Genomic DNA, 20,050 nt, shown 5'->3' on the forward strand with positions numbered 1-20,050 from the left:
ACCTCCTTGTAGCCTGCAAACCTTCCACATGTGGAATGCAAGTATGTGGGCTACAAACGTCGACAGAACATAACACACAATCAGGAGGCAAATCTTGAAGTTCAGCCAATGAGACCAGCAAACTATTAGTGTCTTTCAAGAATGTTGGTTTGGCCTGGACAATCACGCCGACACTCCACTGTATAGAACCCACTTGCCTGGGTGCCCTCAGATGGTCTAGGAACCAATATAAAACATGCAAAAAAACTCGGCACTCACAGGGCTGAATAAGAAAGACTCACGACTCCAATACGTCTTTGTTTGACATTTCAGTCAGGTTCTTGATAAAAGTCGTCCTGACTGAAACGTCGAACAGAGACAAATTGGAGTCGTGAGTCTTTCTATTTCAGCCCTGTGAGTGCCGCTTTTTTTTGCAAGATATACTGTATGTGTATGTGTGTGATCTGCGCCGACCCTTGTTTTTTTTAGTTTTGGTTCTAATTCGTCTGGTTTTGGATCTGTTTATAAATTTTTGAAAAAAAATAAAAAGCTAAAAATCACCTAATTTGGACCTGTTTTGTTCCTGCAGTCAGTGGTCGAAGTGGGGCGGTATACGGCGGTATGACATACCGCCACTTCCCGACCCCACTTCATTTTAGCCGCAGAAAAGAATGCAGCAGCGCTGGGATGCAGTATGGCATCCCAGCGCTGGAACAGCGGCGGAAATGTGTAGAGATGTGTCCCGCAGGGGACACATCTCGATCGGCGGCAGCGGACACGCTGGCATGTAGCCGGGACAAAGCATCCGGTCCCGGCTACAGTCAGCACACGCTGGCCGCCAGCCAATCGCAAGACTCGCAGGCGCAAGCCAATCACGGGGCTCGCAGCTGCCAGCCAATCACAGGGCTCGCGGCAGCCAGCCAATCACAGGGCTCGCAGCCGCCAGCCAATGAGAAGCTGCCAAGTGGCAGCTTCTCATTGGCTAGCACAACTGCACCAGCAACGTGGGACCCGGTGCTCCTGAGTCCTGGCAGCTCCGTTCCAGCAGCGCACTGAGCGCAGGACAGAGGTAAGTAGTGAGAGGGAATAGAGAGGGTGAGGATGTGAGAGGGAATACAGAGAGGGGCAGACAGAGGGAGGCAGGCAGTTAGTATTGTAGGGGGTGACAGAGAGGGAATTAGTGAGAAGGGCAGGGTGTGAGAGAGGGGAGCAGGCAGGGAGAGTGGGGGGGGGTGAGATTTACAATGGGGTTATATGAAAGCAGGGGCCCAAGGAGAGGGGGGGGGGAGAGATTCATTCGCCATACCCCCACCTCTAAATTCCCACTTCGAGCACTGCCTGCAGTATTATTAACCTCAATAGCATAAATTTTCAGTAATTTCCAGTGAATTTTGACTACCTCACAGCTCATAAAAATATTTCATCCAGTTTAGGTTAAAAGCTTGTACCGAGTTAGTTGGCTGACTAAGCTTCGCTACAGCAGGGGGCGGCACAAACATGTGGCAGTTCAACTTCAAACATGGCACATCTATGCAACAGAGTTTTACAGCAGTTTTAAGCAGGATGGCAGTTTAATCAACTATACGACCCCATATTAGAAACCAAGAATGTTTTCTTTAATCAAGAAATAGATCTGAAGCCTGAGGGAAATGGGAGTATGTATGCAGTTGAAGGCAGGGCAAGGAAGGAAGGATTGATTCGTTTACAAATTTAATTTAATTTTTGAATTCCGAAGCAACTTTATGAGGGAGGAGGGAGCGGTTTCCAGAGAAAATTTTCCCATTCATATCTGTCCCTGTCCCAGTGGAGCTACGTGGTGGTAAAGAATTAATTAATTTTTTAAATTAGAGGGGCATGCAGGAGATCCGGTCTGTGGCCATAAAAAATTCTCACACATAGCACTCGCAGACATACTTAGACTCTCCTCAGGGATTTGTGACGGTTCTGAACAACACACAGTTTGTTCTACTGCCTTGTGTTTTCTTTCCACTACTGATTTTCCGGTTTTCTTTATTTTGACACCTCTTCGAGAGTGAGACACTCTTGCATCGTCATGTGAGGCAGAAGCAGATGCCTGACTGACACCAGTTGCAGAACCTTCACTCAGAAATAAAGGACAACACCTTAGCTTTGCCACTGTGTGTGGTGTATGGCATTTTGGCAATTTTATGTTTTTCTGCTGGAAACTTTTTTTCCTTTTTATTAAAGGTGGTTTTTAGTTTAGTAATATAGTAGTCAAATTTTGTTTTTTTAGATGCCCTGACTGAAATCCTCTATACCCTTGAGCATCGGCTGGTTGTAGCAGCAGCTGCAGCGCTAGTGCTTGGTTGCTGCTCCTGATGTTATATTGACTGATCGTCGTGTTCCATATTGAAGCCAGAATTTTTTTTTTAACAAACTAGCTTGGCCAGATTTACCTAGGGGACTGTCACTGTAGGTGGCACTGCTCATCAAAGACAGTGTTGTATATGTACTAAGCCTTGGAAAGAGAGAAACTGTAATTTTTCAAACACAACCTGTAAAGTGAGAGTTAGGAGCTGATTGGTCGTTACTTTGTCCGTTGACTTTATCCATCTCCAAGGCTTATTACATAGACTTCAGTGTCACTAAACCTGCCCTCCTACTGACTTATGTCTGATTCAAACACGCGAGATCCAACACTGGAAAATGATGACGTGCCTCGTTTTCTAATTCGAAAATTGTGTGGAGATCCGAGCAGCGGCTCGGATCTCCTCGGTTTAGGTAAGTTCAGGCGTTTTAGCCCTACCACTTCACCATGGACCTGCTATTTGCATCTCTAAAACTGAATTCAATATCTTTCCCCACACCGAAGTCCATCCCCTCAAACCTCTCCCTCTCTATAAAACATCCGCCTTTCCTCTGTCCCCTAAGTCCACTGTTTGGAGGTCATGTCTGTCTCTGCCTTCTTTTTCTATTCCTCCTAAATTTCTGAATCCATAGCTTGGAACAAATGAGGATCAGACTACATATAACAGGCAGTGTCCTGAATTAAGGAGGAAATTGTAGGTAAGCAGAATGCAGCATCTACAGTACTAACCAGGGACGTAAAGAGCTGTGTATATGGCCCCCATGCTAGGTGAGGACGAGGACAGACTTGAGTACGTGGCTGCGCCCTATCAGGGGCACTATACAGAGCTAGCATGCTGAGGTTTTGTGGCCGCACTCCGTGCATTCCCTGGCTCCAGAGAGTAACTTTGTCCAGGAATATGATACTCCACTTGTTTACTATAAATCCATAGTAAATGTTCACTTTTGTTCTTTAGTATATGTGCACATTATACTAATGTGTGTATGCAGCATATGTATTTTCCTATTCCAGAGCAATAGAACTTGGAATCCTGCATCTCTGAAAGTGAAATTCCCCTTTTTAGATTTGAATAAATGAAACCACTGTTAATTGTGATACAAGCAGACTCTCGTGTTCAAATGAACATTAGATGCATGTAACTGTACAGGGCTGTGAATATCGAAATACATTTTTTAATATAGTTCTAAGTAGAAAATTAAAATTTTCCTGTGTTTTTTATGTTTTTCCAGGGCTTTGAAAACTATGACCGCATGAGCAACCTTCCTAATCTTATGTCTTACCTCCTGACTATCCACCTGAGAGAGGGACGGAATCTTGTCATCAGGGATCGCTCCGGTATTCAAGAAGCTTTCTTTTGTCACATTATGTATCCATGTTAGTTTTCAAATGAGTGGTGGTGATGTCAAAAATCACTTTTGATCTGATAAAGCTGGAAAACGTAAAAAAGGGGGGGATTTTTGTTGAATCCGCACAGGAATATAGAAAATAATAAGTTTACTATTTATTCCCAGCCTATTATAAATATATTAATTGTCTAATTAAAGACCTCCTAATTAATCTCCTTGTGGCTGGTGGTGCACCATGGGAAAGAGTCAATATACATATATATTGTGTGTACAATCATACAAGAGTGAAGAGTAAAGAATTTCCCTTTGAGGTGCACTTGTTCTTTGACAAAAAAAATTGTCTAAAATATAACTTTTAATAAATACTTACATAAGATAATACATTTTATGGATTCCATAATACAGACAAAGAATATACACTATTACAACACACAAATATGTTCCCGCAGTCAGTTTAAAACAAATATCCTGCTGCGGTGTTCCTCTAAGTAGAGACAATCTAGCAGAGTTGTCTTCTATATAAATAAAGCTCTGCTGCGTGTATATACCTGTTAGTTTGGCAAAATGCCTAATTAATATACTTTCTTAATTGTGCAAGGTATAATAATATAATAAAAAGTGAAATATTATATAACCAATAACCCAACTATTGGACTCGTGATCCTCCTATATTCAGGACAAAAGTAATTTGTATACAGAATGCATTCTTTGTTTCAATATCACATATTCAGTTTGGGATAGGTTACTTTGCTGCATAACATCACAACTCCATTTATTGACCCATGCTGACCTGAAGTTAAAAGCAAATTAGGTAATTAACTCTTAGTATAATCTCCCGCCAGTTCTCTTAAAAAATCAGTACTGCATATCAGTACACAACAATTCTGACCAACACAAATTGCCAATCATATATTATGTAAATAGCAGGACCCTCTTTATTGGACCGTCTCTATTATAAGTTGTTGTATATCATTAATGGTGCGTACAATTAGCATATATACAGTTATGTAATTATATTGAAAAAAGAGGTTTATCTGCTAGAAGTGCAATAGTTACTAGTAGAACTTACACAGACAAATGACCTCTGTTGTACTATTCAATACATGATTAAACATAATTAGCTGACACCGTTATAGAAATAGTATCAATATGTAACAGATTTCTCTGCCCTATTGGAGGAAGACCTCTCACCCCTTATCTGTTTACCAAAAGGTATTGGACAGAAAAGAGGGAAAATGAGACCCCCTAGGTGCAGAGTAGAAATAAAGTGGAGAGAATAGAAAGCCGGTTTCTACTTTCTCTACAGACTCTGGCAACCCCCTGTTGTGGAAACACAGGGTCTCATTCAGACCCGCTCGCGAGCGCAGGACGCTCGCAAGCTGGTCGATGGTACCCAAATGCACATGCACACGACGGAGGGAGCTCCGTCGTGCGCATGCGCGAGACCCGGATAGCGTCAGCCAAGCTGTCGCTCCGGGTCTCGCACCAAAGGGGGCGTGCTGTCGATGGTGACTGACAGCACGTCCCCTTTGGTGGGCGTGCTGGGGGAGTGGCTGCCAGACGGAGGCGTTCTGATAGAGCCAAAATCACTCCAGGGCTTGCAGCAGCGAGACCCTACCACAGGGTCTCGTCGCAAGCCCGATGGTCGCGATGGTCTTGACCATCGCGACCATCATCATGGACACTCGCATAAGCTGTGGGTGGTAACCCACAGCTATGCGAGTGTCCAAAAGGCCGCTCAAAATTTAAATAGGACGGCCCTGATTCAGAGCGAGTACTCTGGTCAGAGCGTCCGACTCTGAATCAGGGCCACAGTGCAGGGCGGATGTACCGGTGAGAGCGGGATGAGAACCCCGGCTGAAGTACCTGTCAGAAAAGCTTACAGCATGGGGATAGTGTGCGGGAGCATGATCCCCTGTAGCAGCCTGCGAGCCGTCCGACTACCGGTCACCTGTACATCATGCGGAGGTACGGGGAATCGGCTCTTTCTTTCTGTTTCACTATGAAGCTTATATTATTTAAATATTATATATATATATATATATTTATTAGGGGTGTGCACCGGCCACTTTTCGTGTTTTGGATCTGAATCTTTCTTCGTGTTTTGGATCTGGATTGGTTTTGCCAAAACCACCCTTCCGTGTTTTGGGTTTTGTGTTTTGGATCTGTATTTTTTTTTAAAAAAGCATAAAAACAGCTAAAATCACAGAATTTGTAGGTTTTTCTGCTCCTGTGCTATTATTAACCTCAATAACCTTAATTTCCACTCATTTCCAGTCTATTCTGAACACCTCACACCTCACAATAGTGTTTTTATGTCCAAAAGGTTGCACCGAGGTAGCTGGATGACTATGCTAAGCGACACGAGTGGGCGGCACAAACACGTGACCCATCTAGAAGTGACACTGCAGTGGCAGACAGGATGGCAGTTAGAAAAACTAGGCCCCAAACTGTACATAATGCAAAGAAAAAAAAAAAGTGCAAGATGGAATTGTCCTTGGGCCCTCCCACCCACCCACCCTTATGTTGTATAAACAGGACATGCACACTTTAACAAATCAATCATTTCAGCGCCAGGGTCTGCCACACAACTGTGGCTGAATGATTGGTTCGTTTGGGCCCCCACAAAACAAGCTGGCAATTAATCTGTCCCTGCACAAACTGGCTCTACGGAGGCAAGATGTCATCCTCATCCTCCTCATCCACCGATTCCTCACCCTCTTCAGTGTGTACATCCTCATCCTCACAAAGTATTAACTCGTCCCCACTTGAATCCACCACCACAGGTCCCTCTGTACCTTCTGGAGGCTGGTCTCCCTGGAAGAGCTGATAATTCATTTTGATGAACATCATCTTCTCCACATTCTGTGGAAGCAACCTCCTACGCCTTTCGCTGACAAGGTTCCCGGCTGCACTAAACACTCTTTCGGAGTACACACTGGAGGGGGGGCAACTCAGGTAAAATAGAGCCAGTTTGTACAGGGGCCTCCAAATTGCCTCTTTTTCCTGCCAGTACAGGTATGGACTGTCTGACATGCCTACTTGGATGCTGTCACCGATGTAATCCTCCACCATTCTGTCAATGGTGACAGTATCATATGCAGTGACAGTAGACATGTCAGAAATTGTTGCCAGGTCCTTCAGTCCGGACCAGATGTCCAAACTTGGTCCTGCCTGCCCTGCATCACCGCCAGCGGGTTGCTTAGGATACCTAAGTTTTTTCCTGGCAGCCCCAGTTGCGGGAGAAAATGAAGAAGGAGCCGTTGACGTGTCACGTTCCGCTTCAGCTGACAGTGTGTTCACCAGCAGGTCTTTGCACCTCTGCAGGCTTGTGTCGGCCGGAAAGAGAGACACCACATAGGCTTTAAACCTAGGATCAAGCACGGTGGCCAAAATGTAGTGGTCTGATTTCAACAGATTGACCACCCTGGAATCCTGGAAAAGCGAATGAAGGGCTTCATCCACAAGTCCCACATGCCGAGCGGAATCGCTCCATCTTAGCTCCTCCTTCACTTTCTCCAGCTGCTTCTGCAAAAGCCTGATGAGGGGAATGACCTGACTCAAGCTGGCTGTGTCTGAACTGACTTCACGTGTGGCAAGTTCGAAGGGCTGGAGAACCTTGCACAACACGGAAATCATTCTCCACTGCGCTTGAGTCAGGTGCATACCCCCTCCTTTGCCTATGTCATAGGTGGATGTATAGGCTTGTATGGCCTTTTGCTGCTCCTCCATCCTCTGAAGCATATAGAGGGTTGAGTTCCACCGCGTCACAACCTCTTGCTTCAGGTGATGGCGGGGCAGGTTCAAGAGTGTTTGCTGGCGCTCCAGTCTTCGGCACGCAGTCGCTGAATGGCGAAAGTGGCCAGAAATTTTTCGGGCCACTCAAAGCGTCTCCTGCACGCCCCTGTCGCTTTTCAGAAAATTCTGCACCACCAAGTTTGTGTGAGCAAAACATGGGACGTGCTGGAATTTGCCCAGATGTAATGCCCGCACAATATTGGTGGCGTTGTCAGATATCACAAATCCCCAGGAGAGTCTAAGTGGGGTAAGCCACTGGGCGATGATTTCCCTCAGTTTCTCTAAGAGGTTGTCAGCAGTGTGCCTCTTACTGAAACCGGTGATACACAGCGTAGCCTGCCTTGTAACGAGCTGGCGTTTCTGAGATGCTGCTACTGGTGACGCTGCTGCTGTTGCTGCGTAAGGTGATACATCTACCCAGTGGGCTGTCACAGTCATATAGTCCTTAGTCTGCCCTGTTCCACTTGTCCACATGTCCGTGGTTAAGTGGACATTGTGTACAACGGCATTTTTCAGGACACTGAGGACACTTTTTCTGACGTTTCTGTACAGTCTCGGTATCGCCTGCCTAGTGAAGTGGAATCTAGACGGGATTTGGAACCGGGGACACACTACCTCCATCAATTGTCTAAATCCCATTGCACTAATGGCGGATACCGGACGCACGTCTAACACCAACATAGTAGTCAAGGCCTCAGTTATACGTTTTGCTTCAGGATGACTGCTGTCGTACTTCATCCTCCTCGCTAAGGACTGTTGGAGGGTCAATTGTTTAGTAAAAGTAGTGGTGTTCCTACTTCCTCTCTGGGATGATGAACGACTCCCAGCAGCAGCAGCGGCAGCAGTAGGCGTAGCAATGCAGGATCCTCCGGAGGAATCCCGGATAGGAGAGTCAGTCATGCCAGTGACATGGCCTGCAGGACTACTTCCGATCCTGACTAAGGAGGAAATTGACGAGGAGGGAGTTGACGGTGTGGTTTGCAGGCGCTTGGATACAACAGGACAACGGGATTTAGGTGTCCCTGGACTGCTTACGGTCTTAGCCAAAGTTTCTGAACTTGACAGTAACTTTTTATGAACGCGCTGCAGGTGCCGTATAAGGGAGGATGTTCCTAGGTGGTTGACGTCCCTACCCCTACTTATTTCACCTTTACATATGGTACATATGGCAAGACAGTTGTTGTCCGGATTTGGATAGAAATATTGCCAGACCAAAGAGGTGGAATTTTTGGTCTTCTGCCCAGGCATGACCGTGATGGGCTTTTTCATCCCACGGACAACAACTGTCTCCCCCGGAGCCTGATTTAAACAAACCACATCACCATCAGAATCCTCCTCGCCAACTTCCTCCTCAGCGCCAGCTACACCAGTATCCTCATCCTGTTGTACTTCAACAGTGACATCTTCAATTTGCATATCAGCAAGTGGACTGTGGGTGCTCCTTTCAGCACTTGCAGGGGGCGTGCAAATGGTGGAAAGAGCCACCTCTTCCCGTCCAGTGCTGGGAAGGTCAGGCATCGCAACCACCACCACACTTGGACTCTCCTTGGGGATTTGTGATATCTTCTTAGAAAGCACAGTTCTTCGCTGTGCTTTTGCCAGCTTAACTCTTTTGATTTTTTTAGTGGGAGGAGGGCTTCCATCGTCATGTGAAGCTGAACCACTAGTCATGAACATACTAGGGATCGACCTTAGCCGTTCCTTGCCACTCCGTGTCGTAAATGGCATATTGGCAAGTTTACGTTTCTCTTCAGCTGATTTAAATGTCTTTTTCAAGGTCATTTTCCTGAACTTTGCCATTTGGGATTGTATGTGCCCTCTACTATGACATTGGGCATCGGCCTTGGCAGACGACGTTGATGGCATGTTATCGTCTATGTCATGACTAGTGGCAGCAGCTTCAGCACTAGGAGGAAGTGGTTCTTGATCTTTCTCTATTTTATTTTTATCGGAGAAAGTTTGGTCCTCCATTTATGTTATATCGATTTGATATATACGTGCGGCTAAACACAGAAAATAATTTTTTTTTTGGTTTGGACTGGAGTGTACTTTGGGGGTTACAGCACCCTTTAACGGTCAAGCCAGCCGGCCCTTTACTTATGACACAGGCGCACGCTTGGCACTACTTTGTTGATGCACGTGCAGCTACTGCGCACACAATTCACAAACACAGAAAATATTTTTTTTTTTGGTTTGTACTGGAGTGTACTTTCTGGGGTTACAGCACCCTTAACGGTCAAGCCAGCCGGCCCTTTACTTATGACACAGGCGCACGCTTGGCACTACTTTGTTGATGCACGTGCGGCTACTGCGCACACAATTCACAAACACAGAAAATATATTATTTTTTTAGCACTTGGGGGGAGCACCCCTGATGGACAGAGCACCCCCTGGACAACACTACAGCACCCCTTTAGGACTGGGACACTGCACATGACTTTGGAGTGGACACAGCCCCTATGGAGAACTGACTGCACAGCACAACACAGCCAGCCCCTATGCACTTTGAAGTAGTGGACAACAGCAGCACTACACTACACTACACAGCCCTAACTCCCACCCTCCCTCTTCACTGTCCACAGCCGAGTGAGAAAATGGCGCCGACGCGGGTACCTTATATAGGATCCAAAACCCGCGAGACTCGGAAGGCGGGATGATGACGTTTTGCTTCGATTTCAGATCCGAGTCAGGCGGGAAAAGTCGAGCCTGACTCGGATCGGGGGGGTTCGGATTTCAGAAATCCGAACCCGCTCACCCCTAATATATATATATATATATATATATATATATATATATATATATATATATATATATATATATATATGTATGTATATATATATAATGTGTATGTATATATATACATACATACATACATACATACATACATATACACACACACACTTATATTGATGTGCGCCTGTTTTATCCTTGTTACTATGCAGTCTGTATGTCTCATCAGTTGGCTTTACTGTAGAAAAAGTTGGTATTTCTGACAATTTGAAAATATTCTACTTTATGTTGTGGACGACCAGTTCAATGACCTTGTGAAAGGGCAAGTAAAATCACAGTTTCAGATTTATAGTATTATACATTCTTTGATCCATGAGCTGAGTATTGTACTTGACATCTAGAATTTTTATACTTTCATTAAGTTCACATTGTTGCAGTAGCGCACTGAGGGAGAGGTGATTTATAGCGGCACGCATCATGCCACTATAACTCTTCCTGCTTTGCCTCTTTATCGAGGCAGAGCAGGAAACCGTACCGACGAGATGTATGAACATCTCATGCAGGAGTGTGGGATGAAAACTACCTCCTCCGGCGATCCCTGCCAGAGCCTAGTGCTGATGTGCTGTCTCTTACCTCCCGGCCGGCTCCGCTGGGCATGTGCAAGATCTACCATGCAACCCTGTGCCCGGCAGCCAGGGACAGTTATTTACCACACAACAACACATTAATACATGGGGGAGAAGCGGTAAAGAGCACATAACGTGCACTGATACCAGTAAACCCCAATATCACCGGGTGATACAACTCCCCCGCCGCCCCCCCGTGTCAATAAAAATACCTTTGCCTGGTGTGAGTGAGCCGTCCCATGCAACTCTGCTAGTGTTGGGCGTCTTCTTTTGCCGAATATGCGTCAACAGACTCTGCTGAATACTTTGATGTGCAACACTTGTATATGTGTGTGCACCTGAGTCTGTATATGAAGCACAACGGAACTCGGAATGAAAGAAGGTGCAGCCGCTACTTTGTAGCACTTTGTATACAGACTCAGAGATTCCATCACACACACATATACAAGTGTCACATATGAAATTAATCAGCACAGTCTACTGGTGTGTCCTAGTCTCATCGCATTGCGACTTAGACGCAAAAAATATGCCCGGCAATAACAGAGTCTCACAGGACCTGGTGCACCGAGAGGGGCTTTTTGGTGCGACTTCAGCAAAGTTGTGTGAGGAGTAGGACACTTCTGTATTTACAGCTTTTCCAACTTATGTTTCTGTGCAGATTGATTGATTCGTACATGGATTTAGGGTCAGTGCTGCCTCAGTAGATAAATTACTTCATCTTTCTGATTCACATAATAACTCAGGAGATGGCTAAAGATGTGGAAGGCTCTCCTTTTGGGGCCTATTTGTTAATTAACATTCTAACTCGCCGCAGATTCCGGAGCCATTAATCAGCTGAAAATCAGCTGTCCTGCGAGCGGCTTCACTGCTCTTTTTCAGAGCAGTGAATCTTTTCACTGATCCTTTCGGAGCAGTGATGGGAGTGCGCATGCATGCGCACAAGAGCCCTGACATCCGGCAGAAGGAGCCGGACAGGGGCAGATCCCTCTTCGCGACTGGGATTCCTTCCCATAGGGATGGAGGGGCTATCGGGAGCACTCGCCATCTGAAGATGGCGAATGATCCCGCACTTAAGCTCAGAAAATATATATTTTCGGAACGTGATGAATTCTGTTCTCATACTAGTGTATGGGGATAGCCGACCATTCCGCCAGAGGAAGGTAAGTAGGAGATATCTGCCATATCTCCTGCTTTACCTTCTTGATGAATGGCCTGATAACTTAATTTTTACAATTGCAGGTGAAAATGTGCATTTTCACCTGCTTTTTGTAAAAATTAAGTGATGATGAATAGGCCCCTTAGGCATAATATATTGGTGAGGTAATACTTTGCTTTTTAACAGAATTATTGTGATGTACGGCGCCTACGGAGCTTCTGTGGCAACATCTAAAAGAAAAAAAAAAGATAAATAATAAAAAGTACAAGGTTAGCAATGATCAATACTTTCTGTAGTTTACCTTCTGTGTTCATATGTGAAAATGTCAATTTTTTGCTGTCTAAGTTATCAAGTCTTCCTAGAATTTGTAATTGCAGTCACTGACATCATCTGTTGCATTTGCCGTCTCTTTGTATATCATTTTCACAAAGCAGAGATCAACCTTCTAAATTGTATTGGTCTGTATAAAATATATATTTGTATAATTAGCAATACATTCAGTAGATATATTATAGCCATCTCAATAATTGTACTGAGAGACCTTTATAAAGTTTGTATTTAATGCTGCTTTGGTATCAGGCATAAGGAATACCAACATAATATGCAAAATTAAAATAGAAAAGTGCACTAAATATATTGAGGGCAAGTGCTTAAATATGCATATTGGATAAATTGCAGAAATCAGCTTATCTGGTGTTGCATAATAAAGGTGATTCATTATATAAATGATTATTAACAGTGTAGAATATAATATCAGTGAAGCAAACCTTGATACAAGTTTTATATTGTGATTTCCAGACTGCCATCAAATTCAAATACAAACCACAGTATTTGTTAATATATAATTTGCGTAGAATGACATCTGATGTGTTGGTGTTTTTTAGAAGATGCAAAGCGAATATTATGCTAAAACCAAACTCTAATAATTTAACCATTTCTTATGCATCCAATTTTTGTTGTGTATCTTTAATGTAGCCTGTGCTGTGTTAGGAGGTTGGCTCCATCTGTGGTTTGGATATTATATTTATATTGGTACTTTTCATAACATTTGTCTATAAATTATTTTTACGGCTGGTTGTGGTCATATTTTTGCCTGATAGGCATCATATTCAAAACACAGATACTGAGATTGTGCAGTTACAGGAGGCGTAGGGTGGAATTCATGCAGGAAGGGTTATGATAAGGGTTTGTAGATAATTATAGAGTTGTTTTGGGGCTCATTGGTGAGACAGGGCTCATTGACATCCGACAGGGAGTATGGGTAAAGATCAGTTTGGATGTAGGAGGGACTGGAGTGTCAAAGATGGGGCTGACAAATTTGAACTTTCTCCTGTAAGGGATAGCGAGCCAGTATAGTGACTGACCATAGAGGATCAGCAATATCAATTACCACACTACAGCTTTCTGCTGTCATTTGTGAGTGGATTTGGGGTTTTAACCACTTCACAGGGGGTCTATTTAAAATGCTTCGATAACCCCTTTTCCATGTTTTTTTTTTTTTTAAAAATGATCATACCTATATTTATTTTGCCAAACAAATTACCACAGAATAATCAGTGATTTTTCATGCGGACCTATTATTTTTGTAGTGTACCGTGTCCCCAGAGATGGGTTCTGGGCCATGGTGGGTTCTCACTTTATTAAACTACGATAAGCTCAGCTTATCGCAGTTTGCCAGCAATGCATTCCGCCAGGTCAGGGTGACCATACGCCAGCTATTTAGCCCCCGGACAGGAGTATTCTATCTTCCCGAATTTTTCGTCCCTTGCAGGATGTAAAAGAAGCTTTGCCCCATGTTCCCTCCCACCCACCAGCACATGCATTTTGGTGTTTTCATGTTCCACTGTCACGCTTCCTTACAATGGATCACTACTCTTCCGGCAAAGCAGCATAGTGGGGCGCAGGAACAGCGACAGACATCACAGGTCGGTCAAGTTTTTTACTGAATTGCAGCGATAACGCAATGCATATCGCTGCGGTAAGTGTCTCATCAATGCAAACCACAAATGTTTGGAAATAGACCCCAATGGCTAACTATTGTGCTACAGCTAAGCTTCCAAGTAATTCATTCTGCATGGCTTGGTAGAAAATCTGGTTTGTTTAGTTTACATAGTAATCATGATCTTCTGAATATACAGGTTTATACTGTCGTTAATCACTTACAGAGAATTTTACAGCTTTCGCAACCAGGCACTTGTGGGTGTTGGTGACTGCAGACATGTAGTATGTCTGTCACTTCTCTGTGAGACACGTGACTGTTGCATTCCTGCATAAAATGCAAAGGTAGATAGTTTCAAAGATTTTGCTGGATTTTAAAATGGGGTCACTATATAAATGCTAATACAGTGCATTGAATTTGATCTACTTATGCAGGTCTCTCTCATTTGTAGTCTACAGTATCTAGCAGAAAAAATAATGCTAAAAGCAAATGTAATGCACTTTGGGCCGTATTCAATTAAGCGCAATAAGTCCTTTTCAGTGGAAAAGTATCGCGAGTGACACCATTTCGCAATGCGAGGTTTCCTCCGTAGTCAATTCCAAAGACTTTTCACCGGTACGGAAACTCAATGCGATGGGACCTGCGAAAAAGTTTTGCCTATGAATAGGTGTCGAAAAAAGTGCAGAATTGAGGTTTTGGGGTGCACCCCCCAGGAGCCTTGGGATAGTCCCCCAAAGGTAAACTGCGTCTAAAAAAGTATTTAGATCACCCCAAAAAAGTACTTTTGTTTTGGGAGCGAAAAAGTTCAAAGTTGGGGGACAAACTTAAAAAGTAGCGAAATAGACTCCAGGTGGGTCCCCAAGTATGCCCCAGGTGTTTTTACGTTTGCAAGTGCTTGCGGCAGGTGGATTTTTAAAGTTTTTTAAAACTACACTTTAGCAACAAAAAATATGCTAGCACCCATTTTCAGGTACCCAAATTTGCTGGGACTACTTCTTTTGAGCCTAAAAAACTGCTAAATGCTATTCTTCACCACTTATGTAAAGACGTGAAATAGCAGCTATTGAGCGCATTTAAGTACCCAAATACCTTCAGCAGGGCTATTCGGGGTATCTAGATTGATCCCCTATGTCAGTCCATCTTTTGGGGGGTGTCAGGCTGATTTCCCCAAATCTAACAGTACTTTTCACATGTTACAGTTATGCCGGCTCCCGTTTTCTAATTGAATACGGCGAAAAGCGGGCACGCGCGCGATACTTTTCCGAATTGAAAACAGGCGAAAAGTTCAGCATGCGAAAAGTACGGGGCTTTTCGCCGGGAATTGAATATACCCCTTTGAGTCCTATTAGAAGAAAATTGCTATATAAATAACATTATTATTATTATTATTATTATTAATAATAAATAGTTATGCCAAGTTTCAGGAACTTCTGTCTGAACCTAATTGTAGTTACATGCAGATATTCTATTTCTGGTCCAAATTTTAATGACCGTTTTGTAAACGATTAAGTATTCAGTTTTTTAGTCTATGAAATGGCACCATCTTGTGGACGTCTGTATATTTGCAACAAATTGTACAAAGCATGACCTTTAATAATAATATTGTGGAGTTTAAATGATCATAAATGTGTTCCAGTAAAACAAGCTAGTTGAAATACCTCCTGCTAAGTGCTTGCTTTAACCTGCTTTCATTATACATTTTGGAGATATTCTATATATACTGCAGTGATTCCCATTTTAACTTTATTTGCTGGCATCATTAATTTCCATGCACACAACTGTGCCAGTTATCAGCCATAAATCATACTGTACAGAAGACTAAAGGCCTAAAACTGAATGTATAGGCATACTGTGGGGCCACTGATTAAAAAGCAAACTCCCATAGCAAGCAGCCAACATATATCTTTAGATTGTAATTTCCTAAGAGCAGGACACTCCACCTTCCTGTTCTCACTGCCTACTTTTCGTACACGCCAGCTTAACTCGACACCTCCTCTTTGGGCTCTCAGCCTCAGACTTAACTCCTTTGTGGTTTTCCCCATCTCCTTCATTGACTCTAAACCTGGTAGTTGCACCCTAACCAATGGGTAGAGGTTTCAACAGGGGCGTAACAAGAGTTATGGGGGGACCCATAGCAAAATTTCCTCAGGGCACCCATAGGTCTACCTATACAGTGCCCCTGTAGTTGTGCTCATTATGCAATACCCCTGTAGTAGTGCCCCTTATTCAGTGCCCCCTGTAGTTGTGCCAATTATACAATACCTCCTGTAGTTGTGCCCATTCTGCAATGCCCACTGTATTAGAGCCCCTTATGCAATACCCCCAGTACTGCCCCTTATACAGTGCCCCCTGTAATGCCACTTATGCTGAGCCCCCGGTAATGCCCCTTATGCTGTGCCCCCTCCGCTGTGCAGTACTTACCTGTTTTCACACTTGTTAGTGCTCCAGTTTCACTCCAGCGTCTGTGCCTGCCACTGACTGAAACTAACTAGATCCAGCAGGCGCACAGGCTCCTCACATGTCGGGTGATGCGGGTAACGTCATCACGTCACCCGCACCCCCCCACGCTCTGCATCACTGGGAACACTGGCCTCTGAAGCGATTAGAGGTGTCTTTAGTCTCTGATCGCTTCAGAGACCAGCGTTCCCAGTTGCACCAGCTACAGTGTGCGCAGGGGGATGCTTGCTGGGCTGGCGTGCCCCATAACAAGTGCACCACCTGCACCCTCTATAGTTACGCCACTGGGTTTCAGTTTACGCTAAATATTCCATATATGAACCCCTTGCTTGTGTGTCTATACTGAGAGTTGTAGTGTTTATTTGTTCCTTGTGTTTACTGTTTTACTGTATTGTACTGTTTTACTGTACACTGTCTTACTGTATGACTTAGTCTATGCCCTCTCTACAGCACTGCGGACGACTCGTGAGCACCTTAAAAATATAATATTAATCTTCTAAACTGCAATTAAAGAATGGGAATGTTATCATAAATGTTCTAGCTAGTCGTTTTATTTTTTCCTTCTCGCTGTTTTTTTTTATTTTTATTTTTCAGTTTAATGATAAAAGCAGTTTGTAGATGTTTTCTGAAGCTTAGAAGACCCTGTACTAGATTACCTACATGCAGTAGTTATCTTTCCTGTAATATATACACAACACTGAGGTAGGAAAGTAATGTAAGAGGTAAAGTGTAGCGTAAAGGAAGAATGGAGTTAGGCATATTGGCTCTAAACTAAATAAAGGTGATCTGACCTGAATACTTAGCGAAGGAGCCGAGAATCGTAGACAGACCGCAGACCTTTTATAAAGGCCTTTCACTTTTCAAATACAATGTTGGAAAGCTTTTTATTATGATAAAATTGGTGAGTAAGGTGGCCCAGTTTATTTCATGATCCTTTTTAGGTTGCTGGGATAAATAATTAAAGGAAAGCCACTTATGGATGAGCCATCCCTAGTTCTTATTTTTGTGCATTGTGTCCAGTATATTTGTTCTGTATGCTGAAATGTGACAGCAACATAATTATCATCATTCCAGTTGTGAGCAGAATACTGTAAAAGTGATAGAATGCGTGTATATTCCTCTGAGTGCTATTAGAGCTCCAGCGGTGATACGAGTTGGCACCGATATGGTGTTTTGGTCGTCACTGCAGCTGGAAACTGTCCTGGAGAGAGTGATTACTTAATATTTTTTCTTTCTTTCTTTTGCCCACCAAGCAAATTAAATTGCCAGTTGCTTTAAAGGTAAGCAGCAAATACTTTCCCCTTTCAGTCTGATGAAAGAGGTTATGCTGAACTACTAACAAAGCAGTCATGGCAAACTGTTGATGCAGTGCTTAGCATATAAAAATAAGCAAAAACAGCGCTTACCCAGATCAGGGAAACAAGTAGCAGTAAAAAATAAGTTTTTGCTACCTCTTGACAACAGTACAGAAAAGGCAATATGCTGCGCTTAAATACCCCAGTCAGGACATTCATTCAGACACACGCAAAAATGAATAGGTTGAATTAACCGCACTTATGGCCAGAAAAACGACATAAATTTACATAGACATAAATACCAATAAATACACTACCTAAAGGAATATATATATATATATATATATCTCATACTGATAACAATATAGATAGTATTGTAAAAAAATACAGAGAGTTGATCAGACCCTATGTATAGGAACCATATGTTACTCTCCCAAACAGGAAAAAATCCCAAGTCAGGGGTCTCTGGAGTAAAACACAAAATCACAATTTAATTCAGCTTATTTGCTCAATTGTGCACTGATGCATCAGGTGTGATACATATTATGAATAAGAAAAAATGAGTCTCATGTATCCAATGGAATTATTGCACTTTGTATCCAAATAAAATCTTTACTTGCCGCAAGAGGTATGACAAGTATACGACAGTCCACCTCAAAGCATTCATATAATCATTCTCAATTTGATTTCAACATCAGGACATCTGTTTCCCAGCACCCCAGCTGGAAATGTAGGTCTGGTGTATTATTGAGAGTTTTAGTACTTGCTGTCACCTCTCATCAGCAGCCTCAGGTGGCATTGGTAGAATGTAATACCTGCACTTGAAGGTAGTCCTGTGCCTCAGTGAGGTAACACTTCCATATGCCGTCAGTCTCTAGCAGCGTGGGTCCCCAAATTAATAGATCAAAAGACGGCTTGAAGCTGCTCTGATAATGGGTGAATGCTGAGGGTACAAGACCAAAAAATGAGAGCAGCAACACACATTTCGGCTACCGCCGTAGCCTTTTTCAAGCTTGATATATGCTCTCCTTCCCACAAGCCAGTGATTAAATAGTAGAACAACATGGCTTATTGGTTAATTAGAATTAGGTATTCATTTTTAACTCCTTATATCCACAGTGGTGGTGCAGATCTCATGGCAATCATCTCTTATTTTCCAACTTTCTCATTATCAGAATGACTGTTCAAGAGAGTTTATAAATATATGTATATTTTTTAGAAAGTATAGCAGTAACAACAGTAATAACATTCTCGGTAGCTTCTGGAAATATAGATAGATATATATAATATTGTATTAAAAAAAAATGGGCAAGAATGTTTTTTGTTAGCTTATTGTCGGCGTCGGAGTTTGTGCCCCTACCATCACCTGTTATTAAATCTAGCTGAAATCTACTCTTACACATAATGTCAGGGCCTCTGTTTGCTTGCTGTCGTGTGCCCCATCTACCCCCGGACATGGAGATCCCATTGTGCTTTGTAAGTGGATGTGCTGATGTCTCTGAGGCACTATACAGTATATGTAGTTTACAGTTTACCAAAGAAGTACAATTCCTTTCATTCTTTAATTTAGCTCTGTGTTAGTAGTGTATCACTATATATTATTCAGACAGACCATATCAGGATGTCCTAGACGTGGGAACTACAATCTCTCACAATGGACCTGATGCAAAGTAAAGGGTGCATTACTCAAAAGAAGCATGCACTGAATAAATACATGCAGATGTGTCCTCATACATCTAGCCTCATTACGCCACGTGGTGTGGCTTGCTTGCCGTGAGTGAGCCGCCAGGTCCCGTGCTACTCTGCTAGCGTTGGGTGTCTGAAAAAGCATCTAAGTTGCAATGCGATGCCACTAGGAAGCACCAGAAGATTGTGCTGATTAATGTGACACTTATATATCTGTGTGCACCTGAGTCTGTATACAAAGTGCTACACATATACACAAGTGTCGCATATCAATTTAATCGGCACTGTCTGCTGGTGTATCCTAGTCGCATAAAAATGAAGCATTTAAAGGCTCCTGGTGCTAGCAGTGTCTTACGGGACCTGGTATGCTAAGAGGGGCTTCTTAGCACGACTGCAGCAAAGATGTCTAAGGACACAACTGTATATCTTTTCTCAGTGTGTGCTTGGTTGCTATAAGTCGTCATCATTAGCATGCACTTGTAAATGCCCTATACTTGGTGGAAAAACTACACCTTTAAGTAATCCTAATTTTGCCTAAAATAACGTCTGCATGGCTTACATCTGTGCGAATACTCCCTCACTGAACTTGAATGAGGATGGCTGGTCACCATCCCGTTCCTGCCTTCAGCTATAAGTGTAGATGTGATCGAAATGCGTTTGACTCTGCATCACCCCATCACCGACTTTCAGAGCATGCGCAATGTAAATT

The 20,050-nt window shown here is 43.2% G+C and overlaps 1 protein-coding gene across 3 annotated transcripts in view; it reads left to right on the forward strand.

Moving 5' to 3' along the window:
- The window catches only part of MCTP2 (multiple C2 and transmembrane domain containing 2), a 196,250-nt gene that overhangs the window by 71,898 nt on the left and 104,302 nt on the right, over positions 1–20,050 (forward strand). For all 3 annotated transcript variants that reach the window (XM_088452682.1, XM_088452680.1, XM_088452681.1), the window contains exon 4: positions 3,538–3,643. In XM_088452682.1, the coding sequence (XP_088308808.1) occupies positions 3,538–3,643 (106 nt within the window). The remainder of the gene's footprint in view (positions 1–3,537; positions 3,644–20,050) is intronic.

Source organism: Taudactylus pleione, unplaced genomic scaffold, assembly GCF_031769625.1.
Source record: "Taudactylus pleione unplaced genomic scaffold, aTauple2 ptg000556l, whole genome shotgun sequence".
Lineage (NCBI taxonomy): Eukaryota > Metazoa > Chordata > Amphibia > Anura > Myobatrachidae > Taudactylus > Taudactylus pleione.